We start from the raw sequence: 13660 nt of genomic DNA, 5'->3' as shown, positions 1-13660 counted from the left end.
GAAGACCTCATCAGAAGATAGACTTTAGTTAGGGTGGGGATTTCTCTGAATTTGGTACTATAAAAACTTCCAATATATGAAATAAAATACCTTAGTAGTTAATTTTGTTTGTTGCTTGCACTAAGCCTGAGTCTAGCTATGAGGATCTGAAATAAAGAGGTTTTGAATCACCGATCTTCAGGGCGTTAGTTTGTTGGTCTGCTCTCTGATAAATCACGAACCACCCTTATTACATGCTGGTATGGGATAGTATGTTGATATTAACAAGACCACTCACAAAAAGAATAACTAACAAATAAATAGCTGTGCTGTGCCCAGCAGGAAGGGCTCCTTTACACTTCACTTAAATGCCTTTGGCCCTAGGCCTACCCTTAAAAGTTTTGCTGACATAGCTCTATTGCTCACGCGTGTGATTATTTTTCCACCTCATTTGACATGGCTGTGCTTGCAAAAGCCCGAGTGTAGATATAGTTATACCAATACAAAAGGCCTTTTGGCAGGATAGCTAACTACATTCAAGGAACTTGTCTAAGCTACACCAAAAAAAAAAAAAGAGATCATTTACAGGTATAATTTTGCATCTCCACTATGGGGTTTGCTGATCTGGCAAAACCAGCAAATCCAGTCAAGTGTAGGCCAGGCCCTGCCTCAGCAAGACATTTAAACTACACTTAACTTTAATCACATGGATACTCTCATTGTGACTTTAAGCATGTGGATAGTTCCATTGATGCTATCAAAGTACATAGAGATAAGCATGTGTTTAAGTGTTTTGCTGGATCAAGGCCATAGGTAGCACCACAGAAACATCTCCATTGTAGGCTTCACAGTGCTTGGCCCTGAACAGATGTGTAAGGTAGGGGAAGAGAAGGGTGCAAGGATCTGGGCACAATGACAGTCCTTGCATGCACCGGAGCACATGGTTGACATTTTCAAGGTTGACTGAGATTTAATCACACAAATCTAATTGAGAGAGCTAAATCCCCTAGTTGGCTTCCGAAATCTCAACCCATGAGCCAAGAGCCTCCCAGAAGGGATAGGAAGAAGTGATCCCACCCCCACTCCCAGCACACCAGATTGCATGCGGTCAGTGGGTAATGCAATGGCTTTGCTCCCCTCTGTGTGTTTTGGGGCATAGTGCCTGACTGAGGCACAATAGTGCAGAGACCAAGGGGCCATATTGTTTTGACACTATTTACCTGGCTAACATCTGCCTGAGAAGATGGCTTCCCATTGACAAAATATAACTATTAATGAAAAGCTACAAAAATTTGGCTTTCTAAATTCTAAAGACTAAGACTTTGGGTCTTGAAATTGACAGGCTTATTAGACATCACTTCTTTAATGTTTCTGAACAGTTTGTCTTGCAGCCTCCTAAGAAGTATTAGTTATCTGCATCATACTCACCATGTACTACTGAGTATAAAAATTTGGATACCCTAAACTGTAATCTGTTGCCTGTAACTTCTGTGGAACATAAGTATCTAAAAGGAAGCACTGAGGCTCAACCCTATCATTTTAAAACATTTTGAAGTATACAATATCCCACATTTTAGAATGCCCCTTCTATATACTGTGCCTTTGGTAGGATATGTGTCCTGCAATTTCAACTAGATAACATTCTTCACTTCTTCTCCTGTACTCTGGAGATTTATTGCTGTGCTGTATTAAAAGGAAAATCACATATTTTTCCTCAGAGATGCTGCACTTCAGTAGAGGATAAAATGATCTGTGTATATTTGGTTTAAGTTTGTATAAAATGGGCTCCTTGGATGAAAGTATCATAAGTACTTGGACAGCTGAGAATGCTTGAGTTGTCCTTCAGTGTGAGAGTAGTCAATGGAATGATTTAGGGTCAAAGAGATTCTACCTCTCTGATTAGATAAGCACCAGCTTTAAATATATCTATATTTTGCCCCAGATCCTGATTCTGCCTGGAGCAGCACAAAGATGCCCTAATTTAGGTGAAAATCCTGCTCGTTAATTTGAAACTAAGAAATTACAAGAAATTCTTAAGTAAGAATTACAATAAGGTATCACACAGGATTATCATTGTACACTTAGTATGTATGTCTGTTTGCCTTTTCTTAATTAGATGGTAAGCTTTTTGGGCAGAAGGCATGTTTTAGTGCAGGATGGCCACCCCCTTATCTGTGCATGGTTGAGCAGGAAGCTTCTCCCCCAGCCATGCACATCGTCTTACAATACCAGTCATCATGTGCTCTATGCTCTGGGATGCACAGAGGCACTTGTCCCTCTTCCTCCCTCTACCCTGGCAACTCCTGGAGCAGGTGCTCTGAAAAGGGAGCCGGGAAGAGGTGGGTTAATGGCCCAATACTTCACTATTTGCTCCTGGAAAGGGGCTGGCAAACTGCAGGTAGCATTCTGTGCCAGTCATAATGACTGGTATGAATTGTACACCTCCCTGTCCAGGGACCAGCACCAAGATGACTGTACTTGCCTAAGACAGTATCCCCAATGCTTTTCCTGCTGTGGTGCAGTTCCACACCACTCCTTGCTGGGGGCTTGTGCCTAACTGCCACAATCTAGCCCTGTGACTATAAAGAGCAGTGTAAAGGTACAGCTCCCTATAAAACTTTCCTAACAATAATGGTCCTAGAGAGGGAAGTTAGCAGTAAAATGTATCTTTCCCCTCTTTATAAGCCCTGAATTGCATTCACAATCCTTCCGGCCTAGGGCTGCATTAAGCTCCACTGGGAGCTTATCTACTGCTCTCCTTAACTGGATTGTAGAGTTGTGTTGAGTGTGCCCTAGGGCACTCCCCTAGAGGCTGAAGTGCACTGCCTGAGTCTTCCCATTTCTGAGCATACCACATCTACAGTACTCCAAGCATCTGTCAGCCCTGGCAGCTTAACATTCTTTACAAGTCTGTTTAAAAACAGAGGCTGAGGTGGGACGTCAGAAGAGATTGTATGCCATCGTTGTGATCGACACGCTGAAAGACTGTTTCTTTTTTTTATCCCAACAAAATAGGTGGAACTAGCTGCTGCCAGTTATTCTCAGACAAAACAATACACTAGGTGAAGTGTATTTTTCTCTGGGAGATGTGCTAAGCACCGTCTTGGCCTTGGCAAGTTTCTCTCCCACAGAAAGAACTCTACATCTGCTACTTTTGCCTGCTCGTCTCCAGCTTAGCAGGGTTCTTCTTCTTAAACCCCTCGCTGGGGTTATTTTGAGCTAATTTCCTGTCTTGTGTGGAGGCTTGTGTGCCCTGTTACGCTAGTCTTTTGTAATGACTTTCAGCTTGAATAGAAATCAGTTATTTGAGAATGGATCTGATCCGAGTGGGGTCTTCTTTGAGCCTACAAAGACAAAATATGCGTGTCAGTTGGGAGAAGGGGCAAAAGTAGTGAAAATCCAGCACAAAAAGACCTCTGCTCTCTCATGAATACTTAGTCCTGCCATGAGTGCAGGGGATTGGACTAGATGACCTTTCGAGGTCTACAATGCTATGATTCTATGAATGTTGTAGATAGATATTGGAGGCTGGTCATGAGATAATGAGTGTATGAGGGGCATGACCACTAACCCATGTAGGAAGGGAGAAGCCATCCATATCTGCTACATATCACTGAGCTCTCCTCCTTCTGACACAACTATTGTGCATACTTCTTGAGACAACTTTACAAATATACCTCACTTCTGATCTGCAACATACAGTCCTTAGCTTCTCTAATATGGTCTGCCTTTTTAGAAAGGGGCTCTGTGCAGCTGATGGGAGCAATCATATTCTAGTTTGTTATTATCAACATTCTCACAAACACTCAGAGTGTCTCCCTAGGCTGCTTGAGGTACACTTTGAAATGATCCTCTAGGTTTATAGCTAAGATTATCAACTATTAATCATCTCTACCCCATTGCTTCATAGGAAATACAGTACCAGCAGTGTTTGCTATACCAGCAGCAAACCGACCTGGATTCACAGGCTATTTCATCCCAACACCACCCACAGCATACAGGAACCAAGCCTGGATGCCCTATGCTGGAGATAATGAATTACCAGGGCAATGGGCAGACTCAGTAAGTGTTCTTGTTTTTCTCTATTATAATAATATGTCATATGGTTTACACATAGAGGGCATAAGTGGTGCAAAGTGAACTTAAAGAGGCAGGAAATTTGGACAGGAGAATTCTCCCAGTGTGCGGAGAATCTTCAGCAATGTAAAGATGTAGTAGAGATGCCATAGGAATGGGAAAGAGGGGACAGGCTGGGGAAATGCCCGAGACAGGGTGGGAAGGGGAGCCAAGCTCCACTGCACCTGATCCCTCACTGGCTGCTCTAACTTCTGCTTGAATAGGGCATCTGGGGGATTGGGAAGCCATAACTGGCTCTCTACAGCCACCATTCTCGACTATGTCTGATTGTAGCTCAGAGGCAGTGGAGAACTGCGACTGTTAACTTTAGAGACAACATGCAAATAGCTAACTGACTGTCTTACATCCAACTGTATTGGGATCAATTCAGCAAAAAGCCACCATTCCATTTATGTGGGGCAACCTGCCCCAAAGGGCTTTTTACACAAGATGTGTATTGCAAAGGTTCAAGGGAAGCCTTGGCCATGCCCATGCCCTTTGTTCCAGTCATAGGCACGGGATGTGGCATAGGAGCTGCTATGGTGGAGCCTTACATCCTTAGTATCCCCCCGGGCAAGAGGAATGGCACAAAACAGCCAGGGCATTGCCTGGGATCAAAGGCATTTATACTATCATGAGACAGATGTGGTATAAGAATCTCGCATTTTTTAAAAAGCTTCGTGGAAGAATTGTATTTTGGGGAGAGATTTGAAGAGGAGCGAGAGGTTGGCTCATGAAAAGATGGGAATGTTCCACAGCTAAGAAGTAGCATGGGAGAGAGTGTGAAGATGAGACTGGGAAGAGGATACAAAAATGGAGCATGAGAGAAGTTTTAATTTCCCTTAATGGTAAACAGTACGTTTTTATAAAACAGACTAAAAAAAGACTAGGCTTTCTGTTGCTCAGTTAAGCCCAGTTGAGCCTGAGAGTAAGTAGCTGAATGATACTTAAAATCGGAATAGATAGTGTTCAGTAAAAGTAAAATAAATTGTTTTATTATTAGCTGTTTGTACTGTAGGCTGTGGTCATTACAAGTTAACACACGCTCTAGATATGTGAGCACAAATTCATTATAATATTTAGCGTGACAGTCCATAATCTAAGTAGCTTTGTAGAAATACAAAGATTGTAAGGTGAACTTGAGTTGTTTTTCATATTTGAAACCATTTCTCACAATTAGACTTTGTTTTCCCACTTTCCTGTAAAATGACCTTTTAAAAAATGGTAACTTCTTACTCAACAAATCTGCTACCTTGGTGGATTCAGTTTACTCCTGTTATTGCAGAACCAACTCAGCTAAACAGAAAGGGAGATGTGTTCAATTTCTCCCTGTAGATCAATAGAACTGTTTAGTAAATTGCCATTACAGGGCCAATAAGTTACCCCATGCGACGCCACTGGAAACAATGAGGTATTGCTGAGGACCCCATTTGGCCTATCAGACCTTTATTACTGCCACATGAGAAGGAAAGAACCAAGCTGGACTCTGATTCCAGGTTGAATTTGTAGCACGGGCCATTGGAAAAAGTATCTTTTGAAGAGTCCTGGGGATATGGTGCCCTGTGGTGTCATTTTTAAAGTCCCTTTTCAGAGGAGAATTTCAGTTATTAAATTGTGGTAAGCCTGGTTTGTAACCCTACTGACTCTTTCAAATTTAGGAGGCCCCTTGGAACCATATCAATGAGTTTAGACTTCTACTTTGAAAAACATAGGTGAAGTATTTAATTTTTACCTCTTTCCTTCCTATGGTCCTACTTTCTGTCTATAGCCTAAGGAAGTGATGGCCAGATCTTATTTGCCACGTAGTGGGAACTGGCGGCTCTAAAGAAGGTGAATGGAGCTGGAGGGAAACTCCGGCCTGCTATTCCTTTCTTTGGAAGGGGATACACTCTGGTAAGGCCAGAGAGCCTGGGTGGTGGAGAGAGGGTCACAGGAGCAGTATTGGGGCAACTGCTACAGGCAGTAGTCCCCAACTTTGTATATGAGGAGGCAAAGAGGAAGCATTGGGGGAGGGAGGGCTCCCAAAAGATCATTGTGGCAGGAGGGGGTATGAATCCCTCTCCTAGAGGAGAAGGCAGCAGATTTCCTTCAGCTACATTTACCCTTCAGAGCTTTTAGCCCCTACCTCCTCGTAAACAGGGGGCTGGCATCTCCTTATGAGCCCACAGCCAGAAAATGGGGTTACTTAGTAGGCAAGAGAAAGAAAAGAAACAATGTGGAAAAAAATTCCCCCCCCCCTTTTTTTAACCAAGATTCTGCCCCCAAATGATTTATATCATGCCCAGGGATCTCCTGAATCTGAAAATTGTCACTATGGAATAGAATCACAATATTGCCAATTCAATATGTTCAAAAATATTGGTCCTCATGAATTGGTCCTCAAAATCATGAAATTAAAAATAAAACATTTTGAGTTTCTCTGTCTTCTGGTTTGTGAGTTTTTAGAATGCACTTGAGTCTTGGTTTCATGCTTTCTTTTTGAAATCACGAGGGCTAGAACCTTACTTTTTTAAAAAATGAAAACTGAGATTCTCCACTAATCGCATGCCTCCTGGAGCTGGGGCTTTAAAAAACACCAAATATGGGTGAAATTGTGAGAATTTACTTTAAGCTTCATTTACTTTAATGCACTTCTTTCTCAAAGAAAAGCAAAGATTTGAAACTTTATATTTGGTGGAGGAAGGGAAATGTATCTGGCGGGGCTATGATCGTCCAAGCAAATCTTCAGTTGTTGCTGAGTAAAAGCCATGAAGTGAGCTGTAGCTCAGGAAAGCTCATGCTCAAATAAATTGGTTAGTCTCTAAGGTGCCACAAGTACTCCTTTTCTTTTTGCGAATACAGACTAACACTGCTGTTACTCTGAAACCAGCCATAAAATAGTGACCTCTAGTGGTTTTTATATATTGTTCAATAGGAATGCTTCCTATGTGATCAGTCCAATTCTGTACTAAACAGGGATGCAGCCTCCTGGCTGTATTTAAATACAACTTTCATCTAGTACTCAGGCAAATACTATGCCTGGTGGATTTTATATTTTGTGCAACAAGTGAATGGAAATACCCTGAATCGTGCAGCACATATGTAATATGAGGGACCAGATTTTCAAAGATACGTGCCTGAAGATGCAAATAGGCATCTGATGGGATTTCCAAAAGGCCCTAAGCAGTTAGGCGCGTAACTCCTATTGGTTTCAATAGAAGTTTGTCCCCTCTCCAGCCCTAAGCAGTTAGGCGCGTAACTCCTATTAGTTTCAATAGAAGTTTGTCCCCCCTCCCCACCTGTTTAGGTGCTTTTCAAAATCGCACTGGGCACCTATTTGCAACGTTAGACACCTCATATCTTTGAAAATCCATCCCTTAGTGACCAGATTTTCAGAAGTTCAGTACCCAAGAGCTCCCATTTATCACCTAAATAAAATAGCCAAATTTCCAAAGGTGCTCAGCTATCAACAGTTTACCCAACAGCGATGATTGCTGTCAGTGGAAGCTGCTCAGTACCGAACACTTTGGAAAATCTGGCAACTTCGTTTAGATGCCTAAATGGGAACAAAATTCATTTGAAAATCTGGCCCTGTGTCCTTTTCTATTTAAAAGTAAAAGAATTATCTATTTAAAAGTAAAAGAATTTCTATGTTTATGCATTTTAATGGCTTTTCTATTGATTTATGATGACCATAGGATTCTGTGCCAATCACTTCTTCAAATCTGAAAATCAGTGAGATTCTTTTTCATTTTTTCTAATTGGATTTAAAATGGTTACTCTGTATCAGTAAACTCTTGGGTAAAGTTACTTTGTCTAATTAAGAAAATGAACCAGAACTTTAAACACAGTGGCTTAAAACATCCCTTAAAACTAAGCACTGTCGTTTCTTTACCAATTTGCTAGGCAGTTTGCAAAACAAATAAAATTAGTTAGAAGCTGAGTTCTAAAACGTCCTCAAATTCAGTTTTTGATAAGAATTTAGAGCTTGCCATTGTGGATCATTGTGTTGCACCAGCAACATTTAGTATCCTGTAGGGACGAAGGGCCTGATTCCTCACTGCTACTCTAGTTTAAGCCACTGAAACTCCACTGAAATCCACAGAGTTAGGGCAAAGTAAAACTGAAATGTAACTGTGGCATATCTGGTCCAATGTGGGAATAAAATCTTCCAATTACCATTATTTATGATTGACACGATGGGCCATATTCATCTCTGGTATAATTGCATTTGAGTTAAGAGTTCCACCGGCATTGAATTTGGCCATAAAACCTGATGTTTCAGAGAAGTCAAAGCTCCTTGTCCAATAAAGCACATAGCCAGCTGTGTAATGATGGGTTTCAGGGATATATAGAGAGAGGATTTTCATCCCAATTTTAGCAGACAGGTTGAACACTTCATTTTCCCCTTAGTAAATGGTGAGGCAGCTCCTTAGTGTTGAACTCATGAACTCATAGTCTTTAAGGTCAGAAGGGACCATCATGATCATCTAGTCTGACCTCCTGCACATTGCAGGCCACAGAACCTTACCCACCCACTCCTGTAATAGACCCATAACCTCTGGCTGAATGACTGAAGTCCTCAAATTATGATTTAAAAGACTTTAAGTTACAGAGAATCCACCATTTACACTAGTTTAAACCTGCAAGTGACCCATGCTTTATGCTGCAGGGGAAGGCGAAAAAAACCCAGATAGCCTGTCTCTAATGCTATGTCCATTGTCAGTTTTTATTGGAAGCATTAAGACTCAGAACCTGGCTGCTTGCTTCATGTGGATTAGACAGTGGTGCTTCAAGCCAGCAAACTCCTTTCTTCTTTTCTTGGCTTTTTAAGTATAATTTATGCCTTAGATTTATCACAGTATCCTGAAAAATATCTCTGTATTGAAATCAGCTATAGGAAAACAAAGCATCATACAAAATAATAAAGGGACACTCTTTCAACAAGGCATCCATCTGCCCTTGTAGTGGTGATCAGTTTAGCATGTACAGGTTTTTTTCCTCTGCAAAGAGAATTTGTTCACACAATTTGAATAGCTAGGAACTTAACAGTGATTGTTGCTTACAAACAGCACATACAAAAATGTACACAGTGAAGTGGCACTATGAGTATGAAGTCTGTTTTCTGTTAACTTGCACCCAAGAGGCATATGTTCATTTGGATCTGACTGCATGGAGTTCTCTGGAGTGTTAGATTAAGTAATAGGTGACCTGAAGGCCAGCTATTTTGTGTGATTGCTCTCTTCTATAGGTTCCGCTCCCTGGTTACATAGAGGCTTATCCACGATCACGCTACCAACATAACTCTCCTTCAAGACTTCCCCGCCAGTACAGTCAGCCAACAAACATGCATCCTAGTCTGGAACAGGCTCCGTTGCCTTCTACTGCAGCTTCTCAGCAGAGCCTCTCAGAAAACGACCCTTCTGACGCACCTCTTACCAACATTTCTACAGCTGCTCTAGTGAAGGCAATAAGAGAGGAGGTTGCTAAACTGGCCAAGAAACAGACAGATATGTTTGAGTTCCAGGTCTAATACCTTTGTGCACAGTGTTTGTATCACATACCTTGTTGTAGCCAAGGAAGTAAGTCTTAATTTTCAGTTAAAAACTTGCTGCAACTTGTGCCAAAGTGATGGAATTTTTCTCCTGAAAGATCAACACTAGGTTATTGTGAAATGGAATGAAATAGAACAAGAGGACTTGAAGATACGCACTCTGTTTGCTGGATAAGGGTATGCTGCCAGGCAACTCTTTAATACTGATAAGTTCTATTTATGATATGCAATTGTTTGTTACTTAGCTCTTGTCCTATGAGCCCTTTTTCACTAGGATGCTATTAAACATATGTCTGTGTAATACTACAGTCTATTAAGAATCACAAGAGGCACAAAAGTAGAACTGTCTAAAATAACTTCTGCATGTCAATTTTATTTCTGTGATTAAAGAAGAAAATACGGTAGTACTGAGTAAACTAAAGGCCATAAATCTTCTGAGATAATATTAATAGTTCATTACAGAATAAGCAGGGCTGAATGCAACGAAGCAACGTCAGTCTTTTCCTTCTAGAGACCACATTCAAACCACAAGAATTTGATGTGAATAAGTAATATAAACAATGTACCCTGTAAATAGTCCCAGCTCTCATGCTATTATGAGTACAAAGGCCAGAAACAAGAGAAGACTGTGAAGAGAGTTAATTGTATTGGGGTAATTGGTGGTTTCAGTGTTCATTAATGCCACTGTTGAGTTACAGAGAATGTGTTTGCAATATTAAGAGAGCTTATGCTGCATGATGGTAAGAAAGATTAACAAAGGAAGTGGGTGCTAAAAACTTTCAGAAACCCACAAATAAAAAATAGTTATTTGAGTTTTGCCCTACATTCAAGAGGTATTCATTCTGAATGCATTGTGAAGCTGGTAAATTTGAGAACCTTGAGCAAATCTATCCAGCCTGGAATAAAGAACACACCTGCTTTGACAAGAAAGCCTCTATTTAACATAGTGCTTTGTACTCTTTCTTGAACAATGACATCTAGTAAAGTGATTCCAGAGAATGCTACCTGAAGCTGTGACTGACTTTGATTACACTGGAGCAGTGAATACACGAACTCTAGAATTCTCAGTCTCTGTAGGAATTTCTGAATGTAGAGGACCTGTTGATTACATTAAAGTGTAAATAAGTAAACAAGTATGTGGATTTAACAAAATATTATTGTTCTGTGAAAAAGGGGGGTATTTGCTGAACCTATGATGACTGTAGACTGCTCAAGATAAAGATTATACTGCACTGTTATATGAGTCCAACCGCCACAAAAACCTAAACAGCTGAATTTGACAGTATTCATCTTTTGCAGTCTCACAAAATAGTTAGGAGATGATGCAAAATACTTCCAGTTCCTTCAGTAATAATTTAGATTTGGGAACTGAAGTTGCTTATGGGATGCTGTGTTCTGGGCATGTTTGGCTAGTGAAGTTAAAGGTAATGTTCATCCTGTTAATTTATTCAGCTTCAGATGCATATGCTATTTTATCTGGTCATTCCATTTTTGTAATGAGTTTCTTTGGTCTTTACTGAGGTGAGAAAGGGAGCTTGGTTTAGCTTTATGGCCATTTGAAAAAAACCTGACTGGACAGGAAAAAAAAAAGATTGGAATGAGACATTGAAATTGTTGAAGCACAAACTTTTAAAACAGAGCTATTTTTTCAAAAAATTAAAATTAAAAAAACTCATTCCAGATAGTGATGCATAGCTACCCTGGAAAAAACAGATGTCTCTTGCTCTAAAGACCTTAACTATTCAAAGATTTTGGAATGCTAGTTGATCTTTAAACAAATGTGAAATTTCATTTTTGTTACTTAATTAGATATAAATGAAATGTATTTTTGTAATCTCTATGTAAATATGCTGTATATTTATACACTTGACCAATCTATTATGGACAGAAAATTACCATAAACCAATTGCAAAAAAGGGAAAAATCTTGAGCAACTTATTGATGAAGATTCATACCTGATGCCTAGAGTACACAAATAGGCAGTTGGATAACTTGAGTGAACAAAGCACCAAAGAAACTCAGCCTTTCATATAAATATGAGTCTAATGAACACAGACTGGTGTCTCAGTTCCCTATCAACCAACTAATACTAATCTCATGAGCATAACACAATGCATCGAAATGTCTTTTTGTGTTAATTGTTGTCTCCCTGAAAATATTGCATTTGAAAGTGAAGGCTTATAGATATTGGGTTTGCCGTAAGCAGGACTATTTCCCATTGGCTTTAGCAGGAACTGCACACTCTCACACCAGGCTGAATTTGTCTGTTAGGCCTTATCTACACGCAAGTTTCACCAGTATAATTTTCATTTAAATTTTAGCTTTGCATCCTCCTAGAGAGAAAAAACTATGATGGCAAAGTTAAATCAACTCCTCCCCCTCCCCGCACCACCGCCCCGCCCCGCCCACCTGGGGAAGAACTGTTAGATATCCAAAGTTAATTCTGTTTGGAATTGTATTGAAGATGTGCTATCTGTTGAAAAATTCCATGATTTACTTCGAAAAACAATGTGGTGCACTTTATTCACAGTTACATTTTAATCTCTTCATTCATAATGGCTTTTTATCTTGTTTATAACATTTCGCAGTTTTTAAAAGAACTACAGGAAAAGGTTATATGAAAACAGTAAGGACATTTGTGGAAAGAGAAATCATGTTATAATTATGCTATCTGAGCACAATGCAATGACGCAGTTAAAATACAGTGTACAAATAATTTGTAATATAATAAACATTTTGTATGCCAGCAGTTGCAATATAGTTTTTCCAACAGTGATGTAAAAGAAGGAAATAGACTTTATCTACCAGTTAGAGCTGCAGTCTCATCAGAAGTATGTTGATGCAATTTTTACTGGAAAAGACCTAGCCTGAAAGTGACTTCTCAGATCTGCCCACAAATCTTTAACATTCTTTTAAATAGCATTTCCATGTTAACATTTTAGGATTTTGTTAATAAGAAATGGTGATATCCTGATCAATGTCTTGTCTTCAGATGTGTAAATCATTAATTAAAAAAAAAAACCTCTTCAAATTGAAAAATAATACTGAACTACATTACAGTATATGTGCTACAACACTCAATCTGTCTCTAATATGTGTTCTTTGTAATTAACTGTAGAACAGTAACTTGAGGTGGATAAGGGGGTGTGATTTGTTAAATAGTGGTTTTTTTTCTGAAGGAACTAATTTATCTGGGTTTTGCAAGAAGTCTGAACACAGCAGAAATGTGAACAGTATTTGTGTCTCATCATGTCTCTGTAGCATTGAATGGAAATCCTATCTACTCTGTAAAAATGGGGAATGGATCCTAAAGAACCAGAGTGTCCTTGTGCATATGACACAGCTTCAGAGTAGCCGTGGCCACAGAATGGTTAGGGAGAGAACATGTTCAATATAATATCAAAAATAAGAGTATCTATGCACTCCGGGATCTATAGCTCCCTTTGGGCATGGTGATTCCTGAAGATCAGAAAATTCTGGGGTTACAGCAGCTTCACTGCTTTTTGTTGCTGAGGATCACTGAACATCCAATTAACGTAGGGAAATGATATCCGTTATACCTCATACTATCCCAAAATAGCCTGTGAATTAAAACCTCCAATTACCACTATTCTCTATGGCCACAATAAGCCATATTTATTCTTGGAGCAACTCCATGTAAGGCAATGGAATTACATCAGGCTTCTGTTTGGCAGAATGGCTTCTAGTTATCAAGAGTGTGCATAACATGACATGACATGTATAATGTGTACCAGCATGTTACATGTCACTCTAATATATTTTGAATGTATCCTAATGTAAAATTTAAAAAGCAGTATCATACAATACACTTGTTATAATATGGTCGCAATCAAATGGATTTTAACCCACTTGTACACTGATATACTGTAGCCTTATTATAAGGATGGTGGCATTTCACACTCATTGTAGTCACACTGTACTGGTATAGATGCACAAGGCAATGGTGGGATAGGCTCATTGTGTTCAGTGTTGTGTTCGTCTAAGTGTTCACAGGGTAACAGCCTTTATTTA

At 39.7% G+C, this 13660-nt stretch overlaps 1 protein-coding gene across 2 annotated transcripts in view; it reads left to right on the top strand.

The window, feature by feature from the left end:
* KIAA1549L (KIAA1549 like) overlaps positions 1-12709 on the top strand; it is a 207663-nt gene extending 194954 nt beyond the window's left edge. For both annotated transcript variants that reach the window (XM_073347698.2, XM_073347699.2), the window contains 2 exons: positions 3890-4041; positions 9326-12709. In XM_073347698.2, coding sequence (XP_073203799.2) covers positions 3890-4041; positions 9326-9607 — 434 coding nt within the window. In that variant the 3' untranslated portion in view covers positions 9608-12709. The remainder of the gene's footprint in view (positions 1-3889; positions 4042-9325) is intronic.
* The last annotated feature ends 951 nt before the right edge of the window (positions 12710-13660 follow it).

The sequence above is a fragment of the Lepidochelys kempii genome, chromosome 6 (genome assembly GCF_965140285.1).
Source record: "Lepidochelys kempii isolate rLepKem1 chromosome 6, rLepKem1.hap1, whole genome shotgun sequence".
NCBI classification, from domain to species: Eukaryota; Metazoa; Chordata; order Testudines; family Cheloniidae; genus Lepidochelys; species Lepidochelys kempii.
The sequence above is the reverse complement of the archived record's forward strand: the minus strand, read 5'-3'. Positions and strand labels throughout refer to the sequence as shown.